General features: G+C 45.2%; 2 protein-coding genes across 11 annotated transcripts in view; one reads left to right on the top strand and one right to left on the bottom strand.

The window, feature by feature from the left end:
• The window catches only part of TOP6BL (TOP6B like initiator of meiotic double strand breaks), an 86821-nt gene extending 82679 nt beyond the window's left edge, over nucleotides 1-4142 (bottom strand). For 7 of the 10 annotated variants that reach the window (XM_059883103.1, XM_059883106.1, XM_059883104.1 and 4 more), the window contains exons 1-2: nucleotides 2532-3911; nucleotides 1411-1552 (exon numbers count right to left, since the gene is read on the bottom strand). In XM_059883103.1, the coding sequence (XP_059739086.1) occupies nucleotides 1411-1552; nucleotides 2532-2654 (265 nt within the window). In that variant the 5' untranslated portion in view covers nucleotides 2655-3911. The other 3 variants (XM_059883113.1, XM_059883114.1, XM_059883108.1) reach the window with 2 other exon arrangements.
• A 16417-nt stretch (nucleotides 4143-20559) lies between these two features.
• Nucleotides 20560-21183, top strand: part of SPTBN2 (spectrin beta, non-erythrocytic 2) — a 41497-nt gene continuing 40873 nt past the window's right edge. Inside the window, exon 1 of the mRNA XM_059883101.1 lies at nucleotides 20560-20941. The gene's annotated coding sequence lies outside the window, so the exon portion shown is untranslated. The remainder of the gene's footprint in view (nucleotides 20942-21183) is intronic.

The following is a 21183-nucleotide window of genomic DNA, read 5'->3' as shown; positions in this document are numbered from 1 at the left end:
GGATCAAACCCAGGTCTCCCGTACTTCGGGCAGATTCTTTACCAGCTGAACCACAAGGAGAGCCCAAGAGTACTGGCGTGGGTAGCCTATCCCTTCTCCAGTGGATCTTCCCAACCCAGGAATCGAACTGGAGTCTCCTGCATTGCAGGTGGATTCTCTACCAACTGAGCTATGAGGGAAGCCCCCATCCATAGAATATGTTTCTAAAATGTTATAATGTTTCATGACAAGCACATATCACCTTTCTTCCTGCCAAAAAGAATAAAAATATAAAGATCAGAGAGAATAAACAGAAGAGAAATGCTCCTTATACTAGATGGACTGAAGCGGTCCATTAGGCTCAAAATGTCTATGTAATTCAGTTTCTTGCCAAAAGCTGTGTCAAGTCCTTTGCTTGGAGTGAAATCACCCTGCCACTCTGACCGCAGTTTATTGGATCATGATCAGTGCACAAGCTAATACAACCATATGCAGAAAAGCGTCACTCTCGCCGTGTAGCTAACTACCTCTCTCAGGAATGGTGGGAACTCTGTCCAGTCAGAAGGGAGTTCACACAGAGTTAACAGCAAACCAAACTATCACACCCTCTTGAAGATGTTTACTGCTAGGTACACAAAGAGAAGACGGGTCATTCAGTTCAAGTGTGACATGTCTTATAGAGCCTAACCTACTATCCAGTCTCAACTGGGACTCAGGGTGACTCCTCTAAGGCTAACAGGACAACTTCACTCCAAAATATCCTTCAATAAACTTATACACACACACCAAAAAAGCAAGACAAAAAAGTTTTCACTTCACAAATTCAAGAAAATTAGTTATCAGGGCCACTCAATGCATCAGCTTTCCAAAAATACAGGCAAAAAATGACAAAATAATAAGAGCCAAATGGAAGAAACATATATTTTCAAATTAACTGCAAATTAAATGACAAAATAATAAGAGCCAAATGGAAGAAACATGTATTTTCAAATTAATCATCAAAGTATGCACCATTCATCATTTCATTTCTTTTCATTTTTTGGTTCTTTTCCAACTACCAAAGGCTGGGTATAAAAGAGATAAAATTCAATGTAATGTAATTTAGCTGTGAAAAAGGAAGTTAAAACCAAGAGCAAAAGTTAGATGGTTTCTGAGTAATCGGAATTTAAACCAGTAAAATAAATAATCTTCTGATAAGTCATTCTACTCACCTTTCCTGTATGACAGATTTGTAAATCTATTACCAGATACTTATTTCATAATCATTTAAGTTTAATTATGGAACAATTTAAGTTTAATTATGGAACAATTTAAGTTTAATTATGGAATAATTCTGAAGATGATAAAACACTAATTGAAACTTTTCAATAAAATATAACATAAAACATGACAAAACAGATTGAAATTAATATTTTTTCTTCCTCCACTTACTAGTTGTTACACAGTGAAGAGTATTTGCTTGGTGCTTAGAATTTAATGCTTCTATGGAAATCACTAGCTGTCCTTCTAGCAATGCTCCCTTTGATACTCCTGCTGTTTCACACCTCTGGTAAATTATTAAATATTTCAAAATCTGGAAAGGGAACAATTCAAAGAAACCACAATCGTCTTTAAAAATCATGGTAACAATAAATTTGTATGATACAGTTAATAATTCTCATTTCCAAAAAATAATATTCTTGCTTGCAAAATGTCAGATTTACATTTGTTAAGAACAAAGCATTGTGTCTAAACAGAAGACATAGCTAGGTGAGTGACATAAAAAGGAGACAGTGAAATTCAAAACAATGTCCAAAACAGGAAATGAAGACAACAAATTGCTTTATTCAAAGGATAAATTCATCTGGAAATAATAAGTTGGAAAAATTAAGTGGGAGTCTGTTTTTCCTGTTTCTTTTTTTCTTTCCAAACAAAAGTCAACATGAAGATTATGAATAATAATGGCATCTGCTTGTGAATCTTTACTTTTCATTGTATCAACATTTCCCAGGGTTAGAATACTAGTTAAGAGCACTGACTTTGGAAGCAGATACCTGGGTTTGAAACCCTGATGAGTCAAATACTAGCACGTGACCCTGTGCAAGTTGCTTAACTTCTCTGTAGCACTGCTTCCTCACTTATAAAAGTGAGGGCAAATCTACCACATATGATGGCTGCCGAACGTAAGCAAAACAATACGTTCAAAATGTTTAACACGGTGCCTGGCAGATAGTAAATGCTTAATAAATATTAGCTATTATTTCTAATAAAGTCATCTGCACACAATATTCTAAGTTGAACAGGTCTCCAAGGTATCTTGGTAAAACATTCAATCTTGATAATTTTAAAATAAAATATATTGTATTTAATTTCCATGATTATTTATGAAAGTAGACTCCCACTTCCACACTGAGGTACCTGCAGCAAAAATTATTAACCCCCCTTTTTTTAAAGGCAGAAAGAACTCAGCATGAGAACATGGGAACTAAGATCCTAATTTGTACCAGTTTGTAAGGATGGTTTTCAGGCTTTTCTACAGTCTAACACTTTCCCTCACATATCCTCTGACTTACTGTGCTCCCTCTGTTCAGATTTTTCCGCAGTTTCTTTATCCATAATGAGAGAGCAGTAGGGAAAAGCAGTAGGGAAAAAGCCTGTGAGTCAGAAGCTCTGGGTTCTATCCTAGGTTCTGTCATCTGTAAAATCTAAACCTCCAACTTTCTTTGACAACAAAGGCAGGAAAATTGGGAAAACTCGAGGTGACTTCAGGTCAACTTCTTGTAGCCTATGGTTCTATTTGATCTGTCTCTGTGGTAAAGAATCTGCCTGCCAATGCAGGAGACCTGGGTTCCACCCATGGGTCAGGAAGATCCCCTGAAGGAAGACATGGCAACCCACTTCAGTATTCTTGCCTGGGAAATTCCATAGACAGAGGAGCCTGGCCGGCCACAGTCCATAGGGTCGCAAGAGAGTCCGACATGACTCAGTGATTAAACAACAAACAAGTAATTAAGTACTAGCTAGCAGTGGTTTTCCCAATCTTCCTGGATTCTTTGTCAAAGAAAGTTGGAGGTTTAGATTTTACAGACAACAGAATCTAGGATAGAACCCAGAGCTTATGAGTTCTGCTTCTATGAAGAACTGACTCATTGGAATAAGACCCTGATGCTGGGAAAGAGCGAAGGCAGGAGGAGAAGGGGACGACAGAGGATGAGATGGTTGGATAGCATCACCGACTCGATGGACGTGAGTTTCAGCAAGCTCCGTGACTTGGCGGTGGACAGGGAGGCCTGGCGTGCTGCAGTCCATGGGTCGCCGAGTCGGACACGACTGAGCGACCGAACTGAATGCCTAGTAATTAATCCGTCTACGGTTTACAGTTAACTACGAGGTCAGTAGTTAAGAATTCAATCAGGTAAGGCTGTGAAAACTCTGTCACGAATGAACGAAAGCGGCCACTCTGTGCGAGGTGTTCAGTCCCGCCCTCCAGAGCATCTCGGGTCCACGGTGGCCTGAATTGGGTTACTGAGGCGTCCGAACCGCAGGTTCTCATCACCCCGCTGCTCTGGGCCCTGACCCAGGAATCCCCTTCACACCTCTGGTGACCCGCGGGCCTGACCCGGCTTTCCCTCGCCCCCACTTTAGCACAAGTTGGCCTCGACTCCCCTCGCCCAGCGCGCCCATCCCTGCTGTCCGTGCGCTCTCCCGGCACAGGCTGCCATCCGAGCTCGAACCCTAGCGTCCTCTGAGGTGTGGCAAACCTTTGAGCTTCCTTAGCAGCTTCCTTAGGCGTCAGATGGGGGCGACACCCGCGCTCAGCGGACACCCATGCCCCTCCCCACACACACTAAATACTTCTGAGCGCCCCCAGGTTTGACTGCCCAGGCGCTCCCACGCCTCGCGTCTCATCTGTACCTCACAACCCCGCGAGGGACAGGCTGACTTGAACCGAATCCTACCATTCCCGAACCTTCCTTCTCCCTCAGGCAACGCCAGACCCCTCTGCCCAAACTTCTCGGCCTCCTCACAAGACCCGTCTCCTCAGAGTGTCCTCCTTTGCTTTCTCTCCCTTCCCGGCATCACCTCGCAAACTGCCACGGCCGGCCCCTCCATTCCGCACCCGGAGCAGCAACCACGCCCAGTGGCGGGGCGCCCACGCCCACGCCCTCGTCGGGCCGCCCAACGCCGTCCCTTCCCCTTCCCCCGCCCCCGCGCGCGCGCGCCCCGCCCACCGGCCCACCGCGCCTGCGCACTCGGCCTCCCTCCCCCAGACACGGAGCGCAGCCGGGACCTGCCTGACGTGGCGGGGAGGGCCCCGCAGTGGCGGCGGCGGCCGGTGGGCGGATGGCTGGGCGCGCGGCGGCGATGGGGAGAGCCCGCGGGTGGCAGCCGAGGCTGTGGGCGAGCAGGAATGAGGCCAGGCCACGACTCCTCCTTCCTCCCGAAAGAACTTTCCCACGGTCCCGCCGCGAGGTGCAGCCCTCAGCCCTTTGCCTCCGCTTGGAGAGGGGCTGAAGTGCCGGATGCGGGATACCCAAGCCACTGCCTGACCTCCGAACAAACAGTCTCACCTTCTGGTGGGGCTGCTCCAGGTGCCCCAAGCCAGCCTCTGGTTCCCAGACTTTAGCAAATAAAAAGGAGTTACATGTTAATTTCAGGTTTTAAACATATTTTAATCATACCTGTATCCTATGCAACATTTGGGACATATATGTACTAAAAAGGGCTTTCCTGGTGGCTCAGAGATTAAAGCGTCTGCCTGGAAGGTGGGAGACTTGGGTTCGATCCCTGGGTCGGGAAGATCCCCTGGAGAAGGAAATGGCAACCCACTCCAGTACTCTTGCCTGGAGAATCCCATGGAGGGAGGAGGCTGGCAGGCTACAGTCTGAAATTCAAAACTGGACTTTTGAAATTCAAGACTTGTATTTTGTCTGGCAACCTGTCCCGAGCAGGTCCCCAGCTTAATCCCGGGGTGCCAGCAAGCGATAGTCAGGATCTGGAAAGGAACAAGCCCCCCCACGTTTGTGCATTAAATATGCCAATGACAGGACCAGGGTTTCTTAGTCTCTAGCTCACAAGAGAAGCTTCGGGAGAGCATTCCCAGCTGATGGAAAAGAAGGTAGTCCTCCAGACTGGCCGGTGAGCTCAGGGCTGGTCAGGGAGGGGCAGGTAAGAGGGGCCTGAGCCCAAACTGTCAGTTTGGCAGCTGGTTCCTCAGACATCCAAAAGAAAACTAGTGAGAGAGAGTCCTGCCTGGCAGAGTTGCCCAAGGAGGAGGGTGGGGCAGGGTGTTGGCTGCTTTCCTTCAGGGAAAATTCTTCCACCCCAGCTCCAAGAAGCCAGGACTGGGCAAAACAGGCAGGGGAGCTGGCAGAGTGCCTGTCCCATACACAGCTTTGGTCCTGCTCCAGAGTATATGTCTACTGAGACCTGGGTCATAGCCTTCTTCCTCTTTGTTCAGTGCTGTGGACCACCCTCCCCACCTCTGTTGCTCACAGGTAGACCTAGTAGAGAAAAATGGCTTTTATTATATTTATGGAAAGTTCATCATAATACCATCTGGGATTTGCTAAGAGAGCTGACATTTGGGAAATCATTGGTGCCTTCCTCTCCCTCACTCTCTTCTCTCTCAGGTGTCCCCTTTAGGAAGGTGATTGCAAGGGGAAGGGAGCTAAGATTGAATGACTGACAGCCTGTTGTCAGATAGCACTGGCTCTTTACATAATGTTTATCTTACTCTCGAAAGTACCTTGTGAGATCGTTGTTATCTTCACTATTTGATGGGTGAGAAACCAAGATACTGAAGACGGCTATTTAAAATATTTCCTATGGCAAGATGGCTATTTAAAGTATTCCCTATGGCAAGTGTTGGCTCAGCAGAAAATGCCCCACCTTGAGAATGACACTGGGATTCTCAGGAAGGGTGGAGAACCAGTGCCAGTGTAGAAGTACTTCAGATGAGTTGGTCTTCAAGCCCTTGTCCTTGGGGTGAACTTCAGGGGTGAACAGGCACTGGAACATCGAGCATCATCCTAGAGTTAACGAATGCCTAACAGAGGTAGCCAGGGACCAGACACAGGCAGACGTGAGGAAGGGAGCCTGTGATCTGAGGGCCTGCCATCAGGATTGCCGCCATATAAACCACTGTAGTCAGCAGAGTTTGATGGGGACTTGCTGTGCTAATTGGCCTTCACCTTGCATTTATCTTAAGTAGTCCTCCCAACCTTATAAGGGAGGTATTGTTGTAGTTGTTTTACAAATGATGAAACTGAAGTTCAAAGAGGAGGTTGTATGACACTGAGTTTGTAAATGGCAGAGCCAGAATATGAAATAATAAACTCTTTATTTGCTGCATTGGGTCTTAGTTGCATCACCCATGGCATGTGGACTCTTAGTTCCTCAACCAGGGGTTGCACCTGCATCCCCTGCATTGCAAAGCAGATTTTTAACCACTGGACCACCGGGGAAGCCCCTGAAATAAAAATCTCTTAACCACTCCTTCCACTTCTGTACAGCTATGCAGTGCATCTCTCACATGGTTGTGACCTGCCTAACTGCTTGTCTCAGGATTCTGCAGTATAGGGACATCAACATGACCAGGAGAAGCCAACCCCTCCGTGCAAAAGCTGAGGCAATGACCTCAGATACATTCATCTCCCTACAAACTAAGGCTTGAATGAGCCACAGCTCCCACCCTTATTTCACCCATCAGTGTGTGTCCCCATTCTGTTTGGGGTCTAGACCCTTATATACTATTGGACTGACTCCACTTTATTAAAACTGTATTTACTCAGAGCCCATCCTCAAACTAGTGGAGTGTTAGAGCCAAAAAGGATTATAGAGGTTATCAGTGATACCCAATAGATGAAAAAATTGAGGCCCAAAGAAATGAAATGATCTTTGTGAGGTTAAGTTCATTTTAGTCAACCAGGTCAATGAAGGAGCTTTTGGATGCTGCTCCGAACATGTTCAGTCTTATGAGCAGTGTCTTCAGGGGGCCAGTTCTCCCCAGTCTTTAGTTGTTGTTGTCTTTAAGTGGCTAAGTCGTGTCCAACTCTTTGCAACCCCATGGCCTGCAGCACACCAGGCTCCTCTGTCCTTCACTATCTCCTGGAGTTTGCTCAAATTCATGTCCATTGAGTAGGTGATGCCATCCAACCATCTCACCTTCTGCCCACCCCTCTTCTCCTTTTGCCTTCAATCTTTCCCAGTGTCAGGGTCTTTTCCAGTGAGTCAGCTCTTTGAATCAGATGACCAAAGTATTGGCGCTTCAGTTTCAGCATCAGTCCTTTTAATGAATATTCAGGATTGATTTCCTTTAGGATTGACAGATTGGATCTCCTTGCAGTTCAAGGGACTCTCAAGAGTCTTCATCAGCACAATTTGAAAGCACTGATTTTCAGCACTCAGTCTTCTTTATGGTCCAGCAACAACCAGTCCTTAGACTTAGTGGCATATTGACTGCTTGCATTCATCTACTTACCTCAGGATTTGGGTCACTGTTTGGGCACTGCATGCCCACTTTACACATGCTGTTTATTCTGAGAAGAAATCCCCAGTCTGGCCAAAGAGACCCCATCTGAAGAGCCCCAGATTGATTCTGACCCAAACCCAAGGGTTTGAGTAGAACCAGAACACCCAAGGAAATGCTACCAGGTAGACAGTGATATTTCAGGAACTGTGGAACTGCCTTTCCCTTTTGAGTGTGCCCTCTCTGGGTATATCATTCCTGGATACTTAGGAACTAACTTGTTCCCACCCTCTTGAATAGCATCACCAACTCAATGGACATGAGTTAGAGCAAACTCCAGGAGATAGCAAAGGACGAGGAAGGCTCGCGTGCTGAAGTCCATGGGGTCGCAAAGAATCAGACATGACTTATGGACCGAACAGCAACCACCTTGTTCCCAGGCTCCCCTAGAGCATTCAAAGGCCCTGAAGGAATGACCCTGGGCACTTAAATGCAAAATATCCTCCTTCTCAGGCTGTTGCAAAACTAACCCCCCTTGAGCAGTTTCTTTCCCCCAGGGAAACAGTTAAGAGAGCCTATTTCTCATGCAGGCAATAGAGAAGGGTTAACTGCTTCTCTCGGGTCCTGAGTCAAGTCTGTGTCCCACCAGTTCCCATAACCGGGTTTCCTGAAATGGAGCAGGTCCCAGGTGCCTCTCCACTAATCACTTCCTTGGAAATGGGGCCAGAAAGCTCAGATTAGCTCATCCCTTCACCTTCTTGAGGCCTTCTCCACCCGGAGCACAGAATCTGGGGCAGCTTCACGACTCACCTCCCTCTGCTTCCCTCTCAGGGGTCACACAGGGATGTTCTTGCAGAGGCAGGTTAGGTTATGGAGGGCACTGGAGGCCATAGGCATGCTGCCTTTTGTGCCAATTCTTGGACTACAGCAAAGGAAAGATTATCCCCCCAGGACAGTATCAGTGTTTGTATAACTAGAGTATTTCTTCACCCCCACCCCCATGTTTTCTTCCTCTCCTTCTTAGAATAACTGATGACACCAGGTAGCTTCCTGCTTTTCCTGGCTGACAATCACCCTTTGCACTGATTTCTCATCTACTAGTAGCAGGTTCTGTGGCCATCCCAGGAGGTAGCATTCCATTCCTGTTAGTGTCCAGTTTCTCCACTTCCTAGGTAACCAATGAAATCTATGTCACAAAGTAGTTCTCCTCTCATAACTGGCTTTTTACTTTCTCTCTAGGCAGGGCTGCCTTTGTCCTGCCAGCTGGTGTCCACCGCAAGGGAAGTAGTCTTTATATAACAGAAGACTTGGGAATGAAAACAGCTGTGTGATCTGGGCACGTATGGCCAAAGTAAACTTATTGGTTCAAAGCCCAGATGATCAGCTTTATTTGAAAGACACGTAGGTTGACTAGGTCAAAGATTCTTCTTCTAGGCGCTTCATTAAAAAAGGACACTGATTCCATACGTTCAGTCTTGGTTTAGTTGTACGATTACGGATGTCGTTCAGTCGCTCAGTCATGTTCGACTCTGCGACCCCAGGGACTGCACATCTGTACATGACTACTGCAGAAACTACGGCTTTGACCATATGGCCCTTTGTCAGCAAGTGACATCTCTGCTCTTTAATATGCTGTCTAGGTTGGTCATAGCTTTCCTTCCAAGGAGCAAACGTCTTTTAATTTCATGGCTGCAATCCCCATCTGCAGTGAGTTTGGAGCCCAAGAAAATAAAGTCTGTCGCTGTTTCCATTTTTTCCCCATATGTTGCCACAAAGTGATGGGACCAGATGCCATGATCTTAGTTTTTTGAATGTTGAGTTTTCAGCCAGCTTTTTCACTCTCCTCATTCACCTTCATCAAGAGGCTCTTTAGTTCCTCTTCACTGTCTGCCATAAGGGTGGTATCATCTGCATACCTGAGGTTATTGCTATTTCTCCTGGCAACCTTGGTTCCAGCTTGTGCTTCATCCAGCCCAGCATTCCACATGATGTTCTCTGTATATAAGTTAAATAAACAGGGTGACAATATACAGCCTTGATATACTCCTTTTCTGATTTTGAACCAGTCCATTGTTTCATGTCTAGTTCTACCTGTTGCTTCTTGACCTGCATACAGATTTCTCAAGAGGCAGGTAAGATGGCCTGGTATTCCCATCTCTTTAAGAATTTTTCACTGTTTGTTGTGATCCACACAGTCAAAGGCTTTGGCATAGTCAATGAAACAGAAGTAGATGCTTTTCTGAAATTCTCTTGCTTTTTCTATGATCCAACAGATGTTGGCAATTTGATCTCTGGTTCCTCTGCCTTTTCCAAGCTCAGCTTGTACATCTGGACACACTCAGTTCACATACTGCTGAAGCCTAGCTTGAAGGCTTTTGAGCATTACCTTGCTAGCATGTGAAATGAGTACGATTATCCAGTAGTTTGAACATTTTTTGGCGTTGCCTTTCTTTGGTATTGGAACGAAAACTGACCTTTTCCAGTCCTGTGACCACTGCTGAGTTTTGCAAATTTATTGACCTATTGAATGCAGCACTTTAACATCATAATTTTTTAGAATTTGAAATAGCTCAGCTGGAATTACATCACCTCTACTAGTTTTGTTCCCAGGTGGTTCAGTTGGTAAAGCATTCGCCTGCCAATGCAAGAGACACGGGTTCAACCCCTGGGTCAGGAAGATCTTCTGGAGAAGGAAATGGCAACCCACTCCGGTATTCTTGCCTGGGAAATCCCATGGACAGAGGAGCCTGGCGGGCTACAGTCCTATGGGGATCACAAAGAGTCAGACACGACTTAGCGACTGAACAACAACAATGCTTAAGGCCCTCTTGACTTCACACTCCAGGATGTCTGGCTCCAGATGAGTGATTACACCAACATGTTTATCTAGGTCATTAAGACTTTTTTGTACAGTTCTTCTGTGTATTCTGCCACTTCTTAATCTCTTCTGCTTCTGTTAGGTGCTTGCCATTTCTGTCCTTTGTTGTGCTTTTTTTTGCATCAAATGTTCTCTTGGTATCTCCAGTTTTCTTGAGGAAATCTCTAGTCTTTACCATTCTATTGTTAGCCTCTATTTCTTTGCATTGTTCACTTAAGAAGGCTGATTATAGTACTCTGAAGTATTTTTCCAGGAATGGTGCTATACCTTTAAAGCTAGTAATATGGAAACTTGATTGAGCTTATTTTTCACTGCGCTCCAAGTTGACTTGATTTTCACCCTTTCTAGCTTTAAGACCACTTTTATCTTCTGTTTACCCAACTCTCATTCTCATAGCTGAGAAAAGGCTGTGAGATCAAAAATCAAAAAATCGGGATATCTTAATTCTTTTCCCATTTTACCACTTACTTTAGGTGTTATGTTCTAGTTTTCCACGACTAAAATAGGAAAATTCTCCCAGGAATATGGTTAAAATAGCATCTGTGAAACAATTTGGGGGCTTCCCAGGTGGCGCCAGTGGTACAGAATCCACCTGCCAGTGAGAGACTTGGGTTCAATCCCTGGGTCAGGAAGATCCCCTGGAGTAGGAAATGGCAACCTACTCCAGTATTCTTGACTGGAAAATTCCATGGACAAAGAAGCCTGGCAGGTTACAGTCCATAGGGCCACAGAGAATCAGACATGACTGAGTGACTGAACAGTAAACAGCAGTGAAATAATTTGAGAGTTTCAAAATCTTTAAGTTAGAAGAAATCTTAGAAGTCATTTAATCTAGTACTTCCAAACCAGAGGAGCAATATTTTTTCCAGCTCATTTCCTTTATCTCCACCCCTCCTCCCAAACAGCCTCTCTCTACCTCCTTCCTCAACCTATTCCTGGTATTCAAGGCAGAGAGTCAATCTATTAATAGTTGCATATTTTGAGTGTTTAGGATTAGGAAACACCTCCCTAATATCATGCAATAGTCTTTCCAACTGTCCTGACAAGTTAATATCTAGTTTTTACTTGAAATGTTGAATTTACTTGAACAGATGAATTTGCATGAATTGTTGGAAATATGCCACCTTAGAGACAGTCCATTCGGGTTTTGGACAGCAGTAGTTTGGTAGTGTTCCTATATATTGAACTGAAACCTGCCCTGCTGTGTCTTCGACCCATTGTTCCCAGCCTTGCCCTTTGAAATCACTGAGAATTCATCTAATCCTTTTATAAAGGGTAGAGGGACATACCCACGGCTGTTACTGTTAACTTGACATAGTGGTTCAGACCTGTCCTGAGTGATTGTATATTACAGATGTCCTTTGCCTTGTACACTATGTTCCTCAAATGTATAAACTCTGTTTTGTGTGAATCAAATCATTTTAAACATACTGGCACGAGGTAGGGGGAGGAACTGTGAGAGTCAGACTGACATATACACACCACCATGTGTAAATGGATCATTAGTGGGTACCTGCTGTACAGCACAGGGGACTCAGCTCCGTGCTCCGCAATGACCCAGTGAATGGCATGAGGAGGGGTGGGAGGGAGGCTCAAGAGGGAAAGGATATGTGTGTACGTATAGCTGATTCAGTAAAGCAATTATACTCCAATAAAAAATAAATAAAAATTATTTTTAAAAGTTAAAAAGATAAACATACTGGGAAATGGACTGCCTGAAAGAAATCCTGTTATTAGTTCTTTCATTAACTGAAGAATCCTTTTGTAATGCAAACAACCCCCATTTAACCTTTTTTGCAAATCTAGATTTTCATACATTATGTTTTACTTAAGGCAAGATTTGCCTACATACAAAACAAGTAAAATAATGATCGCAGCAATAGCTAACATTTACTAAGTCCTTATCCGGCACCAGCTGTCACAAACCTGACATGCATTGTTTCATTTCTCATCACAACTTCATTTAAAGGTATCCCCTATTTTCAGGGGAATCTAGGCTTAGAGAAATTAAATAACTTGTCCAAGGTCACACAATTGGAAAGCGATGGCCTAGAATTTCAACAAGGTCGCAAGACTCCAGGACCTTGGGTCCTGATCACCAGAAAGTCTCAGGTTGCCAGTACTAATTGAAATGACTAGCTCCTAGCTATGTGTCACAGCACAGGTAAGTCAGGCTCCAATATAGAAAACTGACCTGAGATCTATAACTTCAGAGATGGATGTAGAATCTACCCTTTTTGAGTTCTGGCACTGTCGGTTTCCCCACACAACTCACATTTTCCAGTGCAATTTGATCAAGGAGCCCCAAAGATATCCCTTCAGTTATTAGTACTAAGCACATGCTGCAAATTTTATTTCAGGTATACGGGTATCATCAGACATTTTTCTCACGGCCTATTCCCAGGAGTTTGTGGCATAAGCTTCTTAGAAGAAAAAGGTAGTTCATTATTGACAAGTAAGTGTTTCCCAGGTGGCTCGGTGATGAAGAATCTGCCTGGCAGTGCAGGAAACACAGGAGTTCGATCCCTGGGTCAGGAAGATTCCCTGGAGGAGGAAGATTCCCTGGAAGAAATCCCTGCTCCGATATTCTTGCTTGGAAGATCCCATGGACAGAGGAGCCTGGCAGGCTACAGTTCGTGGGGTTGCAAAGAGTCAGACATGACTGGGCACTCACGCACCATACATATTGATGGGTAAGATCAAAAATATTGAGAATCATGGTTGATCCCAGCCTGTTCCTAGGTGAGCTGGAATCATTCAAATGTGTTTTTAGGCCCAGTTTTTAATGGTGCTTAGGTTTGCAAGTTAAAAATAGTTTGGGACGGATGGTCCATAAATAAGTACTGTTTTGAATCCAAACTGGACAAAGATAAATGGATGTAATACTTCTATGTCCTCAAATCAGTTCCAGTTTCTCCAGTTTAGTCAGCACGCATGTAAGGGCATTGCTCAGCTCGGAACACATCCTGTGAGGCTCCTAGAACCCCAGACTCTTCCACACTGTAGAAGGGAGCTCCAGGTAGGGCTCCTCCCTCCTCCGCACCCCTCCTCTACCCACAGACATCAGGTACCCTATTTGACTTTATCTTGGCTCATTGGCAGACCTTTGCTTTCAATTACATGATCTTTGCAAATTATGTCTGAGTTGGTGTTACAACTCTGAGTTGGCCTCCAACTCAGTCTCGAGAAATCAGGTCATTCCTTGCAAGGTGCTGGAGCTCCCCTCACAAGCCCACCGTTCTGACCTTTCCTTGTACAGCAGGCTTGTTTACAACCTCAGGTCACAGACTTAGGTGAGGAAATACATTATTTTCTTTATTTCTCAACCTGGTTCTTCAGCCTCCATTTCTACTAATGGCAGATAAATAATAAACCATGCCAATTCACGACAACGCAATCATTTCAAGTTTTAAACTCACTCTCTTAGGACTCTCCTCCCAGTCTTCTTCTCGCGGTGTTCTGTGTTGAGGTTTATGTATTATTCGGATACCAGGGAAGGGGCTTCAAGGTCAAGTGTCATCTTCTGTCTCTCTTGCCTAACTGCCAACTTGGTTTTAGCCATTGGGCACTGCAGCTACTGCAGTCGCTGTTCTCTGGTGGGTGGAAGCTGTGGTCTTGGTATAAACAGACAGCAGTGATTGCTTCATAGGAAGCTCAGTGGCTCCCACTTCAGCTCTTCCTGGTATACTGAGCCCCCAGTGGGTCACTGACTTGGGTCACAGACTCCTCAGCATCTACCATGGGGTTCTTACCACTCCCCCACCCCACAGCAGTCCCCAGAATCACCCAGTTCTCAGCTCGCTCCCACACTCCTCTCAGGGGCTGGGCACCAGGGAACTTTCCCGAATCCCTCCAAAGGTCAAGGCGCCAAGAAGACTTGGACTTAGGGGATGAGAAGGCTGGGGGTGGTGAGGAGATGAAGTCTATGTCAGGCCTACTTTACCTACACAGGTGACGGTACCACTTCTGCTGTGCCAGTTGCTCTTGTTAGCACAGGGGACTTCAGTTTTATTTATTCTGGGCCATGCTAGGTCTTGGTTGCTGCGAAGGGCTTTTCTCTAGTTGCGCCGAGCGGGGGCCACTCTCTAGTTGCGATGCTTGGGCTTCTCATTGCAGTGGCTTCTCTTGTTGCAGAGCACGGGCTCTGGAGTGCGAGGGCTTCAGTAATTGCAGCACGTGGGCTCAGTGAGTTGCGGCTCCTAGGCTCTAGAGCACAGGCTCAGTAGTTGCAGCAATCGGGCTTAGTCGCCCAAGGCATGTGGGATCTTCCCCAGTCAGGGATCAAGCCCATGTCTCTTGCATTGGCAGGTAGATTCTTGACCACTGAGCCACCAGGGAAGCCCCAGCACAGGGTGCTTTGAAAGGCTGTGTCTTCTCAGAGTTCCAGTAATGAAGTGGATTATGAGCCTCTTCCATCCCCTATTGTTTGGTGGTGGGAACAGAAAACGAAGTCCCACAGTTGCATCTGAACTCTCTTGCTCTCCTTTCCCAATCTGTTTCAATTTTGCTCCAAGCTCAAAAAGGATTATATCTTCTGTGTGGAAGGAAAATTCACGTATGCTTTCCAATTAGACAGTTGATGGCATAAACTCCAAACTTTAGGTTCATTGGGTTCTGTCTCTTGAGATTTAAGGGGAAGAAAAAAAACTAAAAAAGAAAAAAGAAATCCCTGTCAAGAATCTGGCTCTCACAATGTTTTTAAAAGACTGCAGCTTTCAAAAACATCTTCTCTGCAACAGATTTGAAAAGATCTAATTAAGAGTCAAAAACCAAGACTTTCATCTTCTGTATCATTTTTCTGCAGAGGACAGTATCCAGAAAGCACTTGCTGTTGCTCAAGTGATGGGAGATAGATCAGGGGTAGAAGAAATTTAAAACACATTGTTTGGTATGAAAACATCTTAGTTGCTTCTGTTTACAACAAGGAATCACCTTCTCCCTCAAGGTCTTTTCTGTTATTCACTAATTTATTGCACAGATATCTACATGTCTGCTCTGCTGGGGATACAACTATGAACTGGACTTCCAGTGGTTAAGACGCCATGCTTCTACTACAAAAGGTGTGGGTTCAATCCCTGGTCAGGGAACTAAGATCCCGCATGCCACACAAGCTATGGGCGGTGACAGTGCAGTGATGCCAGAAGGTCCCTGCCCCAGATTTGGAACCCAGGGAAGGCTTTGTGTAGGAAGAACAGCAGGAAGTTTAGGCTTTATCCCAAAGATGTTGGGGAGCCATTGAAGGGTTTTCAGCAAAGTGATCTGTCAGATTGTTGTGTTAAGAAAAAAAAAAACAAAAACACTCTAGGGGATTTCTCTGGTGCCTCAGTGGTAAAGAATCTTCCTGCCAATGTAGGAGACATGAGTTCTATCCCTGGTCCAGGAAGATCCCACATGCCACAGAGCAACTAAATCGCCACACCATAACTATTAAGCCTGTACCCTAGAGCACGGGAGCTGCAGCTACTGAAGCCCCTGGGCCCCAGAGCCCATGCTCAGCAGCAAGAGAAGCCACTGCAATGAGAAGCTTGCATATCACAGCTAGAGAGTAGCCCCTCTTCTCTGCGACTAGAGAAAAGCACGCGGGCAGCCAAGAAGACCCAGCAGAGCCAAAAATAAATAAGTAAGGGGAGAAAATGAAAAGACCATGTCAGCTGCAGCGTGGTAGATAAAATGGCCCAGGAAGATGAGGGAAGGGCCCAGAGCAGAACACCGTCACCAACAATAACAACAAAACTACCTGAAAAACAGAAAGGAACTCACAAAAGAAACAAAGGAGGGACCGCAAGGGTTGACGGAAAAGCAGGAGAGGGTGGCAGCCCTAAACCAAAGGAAGAACACTTCAAGAAGCAGGTACAACTAGAGTCCAGTGCTGCCAAGAGAGATAAGATAGCAATTGGAAGTCGACACTGCATTGAACAGTAGGATTACTGACAACCCGGTTGAAAGCAGCTTTAGAGGAGCAGAAGTTACGTTTATATTAAATCAGTTGCACCAATGCTTATCTATCCCCTGCACTTACTGTCTGTCCCTACACTAACTTCTTCCAAATGCACATCTTCAGTCCAGACCTTCTCTTTGAGCTCCACACCCAGATACAGTTGATGACTCAATATCTCCAAGACCAGCACTCTCTTCACCCAAACCTCATCTCAGCAAATGGTACCTCCCTCCCTTCCTCCAGTTGCACAGTCCATCCACAGCAAATCCTTTTTCCTCACCACCGCCCCTAGATCTAACCCATCACCACATCTTGTCAGTCCTTTATCCCTGTGTGTTCCTCTGTCTCCATTGCCCAGTTCAGGCTACCATCTTCTCTCTCAACTGAACCATGGTGGTAGGCTTCTAACTGGTTCTCACATCAAACTGAATACCCACTCCAACATGTTCCCCACACAGCAGCTGGAATAATCTTTTTTTTTTTTTTTTGGAATAATCTTTAAAAAAAAAAAAAAAGTAATTTAAAGCTGCCGTGTCTTAGTTGGAGCACCCGGGATCTTTGATCTTTGATGGGACATGTGGGATCTAGTTCCCTGACCAGGGATTGAACCTGGGCCCCCCGCACTGGGAGTGCAGAGTCTTGGCCACTGGATCACCAGAAAAGTCCGCTGGAGTAATCTTTTAAAAATACAAAGTTGATCACTTCACTTCCTTGTTTGAAATCCTTCAGTAGCTGCCAGGATTCTAAAGGTAGAAACCAAAATTCTTTCAATGACCTCATAAGCCGTGTGTGGTTTAACCATTGCCTCTCTCCCAGTCACAATGCACCACATGTTTCCTCTGTTTTCCCTCCACTGGACTTCTGTTTCTCACATGCAGCCTGCAGCATCAGGCTTGCTGTCCGCCAAGACCTTGGGCAAGGCACTGCATCTCTCAATGCTTCCATTTCCACTTCTGTAAACTGGGGTTAATACATACCTCCAGATTTGATACAGAATTAAATGAAATGTTATGCATAAAGAATACAAACAGGGAACTCCCTGGCAGTCCAGTGGTTAGGACTCTACCCCTTCACTGTCAGAGCCCCAGGTTTGATACCTGGTCAGGGAACTAAGATCCCATAAGCAAACCACTTTGGCACGGCCAAATAAATGAATATAGAAATATAGTCCCCAGTTAACATTGGTAACTGCTAATATTATTCCCCATTCTCTACCTGGTTAACATTTCTCATATTTCAGATTTCAGCTCAAATTATTTGAGGGACATCTCCCTTGAACCCCCACCACCCCCCAACTCCCTGAGCAGGCTATGACTCTTAAATTCTCACAGAGCATCCTGCACTTTTCATTCATTCTACAGTTCTTTGTGATTATATATCTGAGGGTTATTTTATTAATGTCTGTCAACCCCGCCAGCCTGTAAGCTCCAAAAGGACAGAGATAGTGTTCATTCTACTCGTGATTAGAGATCCCCAGATCCCAGCACGGTGCCCGGCATATAAACCAGGTTGGTTTTGAATGAATGTTTGATTGAAAAAGAGGCAGAGAAGTGGAGCCAGTGAGCTCTGATGACTCAAGAAGACTGTCATTGTAAAGATTAAGGGCAAGACATGGAGAAGGATCCAGATTTCTGACTTGTTTTTTTAAGCTGGCAGATACTTGAGCATGTTTAAATGTTGATGGGAAGGAGCCAGAAGAGAGGGAACTCACCAGAAGGAATGAGAGTCATGGGGCTTCGTGCAGGAGGGAATGGGACTTGGGGCAGGTGCCAGAAGAATCAGTCTCAGAGGAGGGACGTTTTCGATGGCACAGGAACGAAAGCTGAGACTTCAGTCATGTCTGTATGTTTGGTGGCGGGAAGTCATACCAAGACCTTTCAGGAATCTTGGTAACATTAAGTCGCAAATCTGGATTCTCCAAGAAGCTCAGCATATATAGTAGACATCATTCCATTCATTTTCACCACTCATGTAAAAAGGAAGCAGGCATTTTCTTCATCATTGACTGTACTGACGCACTGCAGAGCAAAATAGCAAGTTTCCAAAGCAACTCAGTAACAGAGCTGAGACCAGCGATCTCAGTGTTCTCTTTATTGAACATGCCTCCTCCCCAAATTGGGAAACAGTATGGTAAAAATGACAATACAGTAAAATAATAGCTGGCACTGAGTGCTTACTATGCACGGGCACTGTTCTAGTACTTCATCTGCAATAACTCATTTGATCCCCACATTATGATATATTTTAAGATAGGAAGCTGAATTCCAGGGAGGTTAAGTAGTTTGCCCAAGGCAGAGATGGCCAAAGTAGATTTTAAACCCAGAAGTCTGACTCCAAAACTGATGCTTTTTAAAGATATATATATTTTTTATTGACATATAGTTGATTTTCAATGTTGTGTTAAGTTCTGATGTACAGAAAAGTGATTCAGTTATACATATATATTCTTTCTCATTTTCCTTTCCATTACGGTTTATTACAGGATATTAAATATAGTTCTCTGTGTTATATAGTAGGACCTTGTTGTTTATCCATTCTACATATAATATTTTGTATCTATTAATCCCAAACTTTAAAAAAAAGTCTTTCTTGAACTTGTTACAGCACTGCTTCTGTTTCATGGTTTGGTTTGGTTTTTTGGCCCCAAGCCTGTGAGATCTTAGCTGCCCGACCAGGGATCAAACCTGTACCCTCTGGATTGGAAAGTGAAATCTTAACCACTGGACCACCAGGGAAGTCCCCTCAAACTGATGCTTTTAAACCACTCTTCTATACTCCTTCGCTGCTGCTACTGCTGCTGCTAAGTCGCTTCAGTCGTGTCCGACTCTGTGCGACTCCTGCTCTAGCAAAAGGGAAAGAACATACACGGAATCAGAAGACTTGGTGTCTCTATCATGAACTGACTCTATGTGCTTGGCTTTCACTTAGGTGTCTAAACATCAGTTTGCTCATCAATAAAATGAGAATGAGAATGTTCACTTATGAGGCTTTTAAAAGAATGATGAAATGTTGAAAAGGGGAAATCACTATACGCATGCGTGCTAAGTCGTTTCATTCATTTCTGACTCTCTTCTCTGTCCATGGGATTCTCCAGGCAAGAATACTGGAGTTACTGGTTGCCATTTCCTTCTCCAGGAGATCTTCCCGACCCAGGGATCAAGCCTGCATCTCATTCCGTCGCCCACATTAGCAGGCAAGTTCTTTACCACTAGCACCACCTGGGAAACCCAAATCGCTATATACAAGATATTATCGTCTTGCTCATTGGTTCGATTCCTGGGTGGGGAAGATTGGCTGGAGAAGGGATAGGCTACCCACTCCAGTATTCTTGGGCTTCCCCTCGTGGCTCAGCTGGTAAAGAATCTGCCCGCAATGCGGGAGACCTGGGTTCGATCCCTGGGTTGAGAAGATACCCTGGAAAAGGGAAGGCTACCCACTCCAGTCTTCTGGCCTGGAGAATTCCATGGACTGTACAGTCTGTGGGGTCACAAAGAGCCGAACATGACTTAGCCACAGCTAAGATCGACACAGTCAAATTAAAAAAATAAAATAAAAGCCTGAAATTACAGCTAATGGTGAAGTATACCCCAGAAGGCCAAGTTACAGTTTGGTGGTAGAATACTGATTCCAGTTTACTGATGGAATCTGACTATCAGAGCTGGGAGAGAACTTCAAGCTCTTTTTTTAGTGCAACTCACACACCAAGCCCTCTCCCAACCCATTTGATAGTCTAGGAAGACGGAGGCCAAGTAGGTGAGATGACACAACTAGTTTGGATTAGTAGCAGGACTCTTTTTTTAAACCTTGAAATTGTTTTCAAGTGGGTTTAACACAAACGATTTCACTTTACCAAAATCTTATCTGGAAAGTACTTCAATTACTTACACATTTGTTTCACTATGTATACCTTTACCTAAAGGAGCAAAATCCTAAAATGCCATTACCCATAAATAAACAAAGCCTTAAACCAATAATTCACACAAAGCCCATTCTTCACATTGCCCTTATTTGGCCATTTCAGGCATATCCCAGGTAGAGACAGGCCCACATGTTCAGGGGCAATAAAATTGAATAGTTATATCCAGACTGCTCTGTGCAAAGTTCAACTGACTGTTATTAGTTTATCTCTGAGCTTCGATTTCAAGTCAGAAAGAACTGTACGCTACCTCTTAGAGCTGGGGAGGGGGTGGCAGTTGGGGAGGGAATCACCCGAGAAAATTCACTTTTAGCACCTACCTGGCACTCTTTACTATTTGGGTATAATTCTTTTCTCTCTTAGGAGATAGCAGTTCACCTTGGTTAATGACCTCAGATCATTAGACCACTCGGATGCCACTAAACCAAGGAGAAACCCAGCTGTGCCAGGCCTAGACATGTCCGTCCCCACCCCCATTCCCTTTTAAGACAGTGAGTAGGCCGGAATTCTGGTTGATAAATGAGAGGAGCTGAGAAGGAGCTGAGAGGAGCTGCAGTGATGACTGTTCTGAGAATCTGATCTGCGAGGAGACGAATCTCCACCACATGGTACCATGGAGATGCTTTGGGAAAGAGAGCCGGCCTCCCTGACCGAAGGAGGACCAGAGAGGGAAGGGATGGATGAAAGAAATGCTTAAAGGGAGATGGACTGACCGGAGGTGCCCAAAGAGGAAAAAATCGGGACGGAAAAGAGGCTGAATACTGGGAAACCTTCTGGGCGGTGAGTGTCGTTAAAGGAAAGATCGCATGTTCCGGGGATGTAGATTTTGTGCGAAAAGCGGAGCAGGGACAAAGGTGGGGTACTCAAACAGCGGAGACAGCCCCGCAAGCGGTGGGGGGTACCCAGACGGCCAGAGGGTGACCAGGGCCGGCAAGGAACGGAAGGCGGGGCTCTGGGGGCACTCACGGGGTAGGCGGTGGGGGGTCGGGAGCCGGCGGAGGAGCCGACGCCGCGTTCGCCCC

The sequence above is a fragment of the Bos taurus genome, chromosome 29, assembly GCF_002263795.3.
Source record: "Bos taurus isolate L1 Dominette 01449 registration number 42190680 breed Hereford chromosome 29, ARS-UCD2.0, whole genome shotgun sequence".
Lineage (NCBI taxonomy): Eukaryota > Metazoa > Chordata > Mammalia > Artiodactyla > Bovidae > Bos > Bos taurus.
The sequence above is the reverse complement of the archived record's forward strand: the minus strand, read 5'-3'. Positions and strand labels throughout refer to the sequence as shown.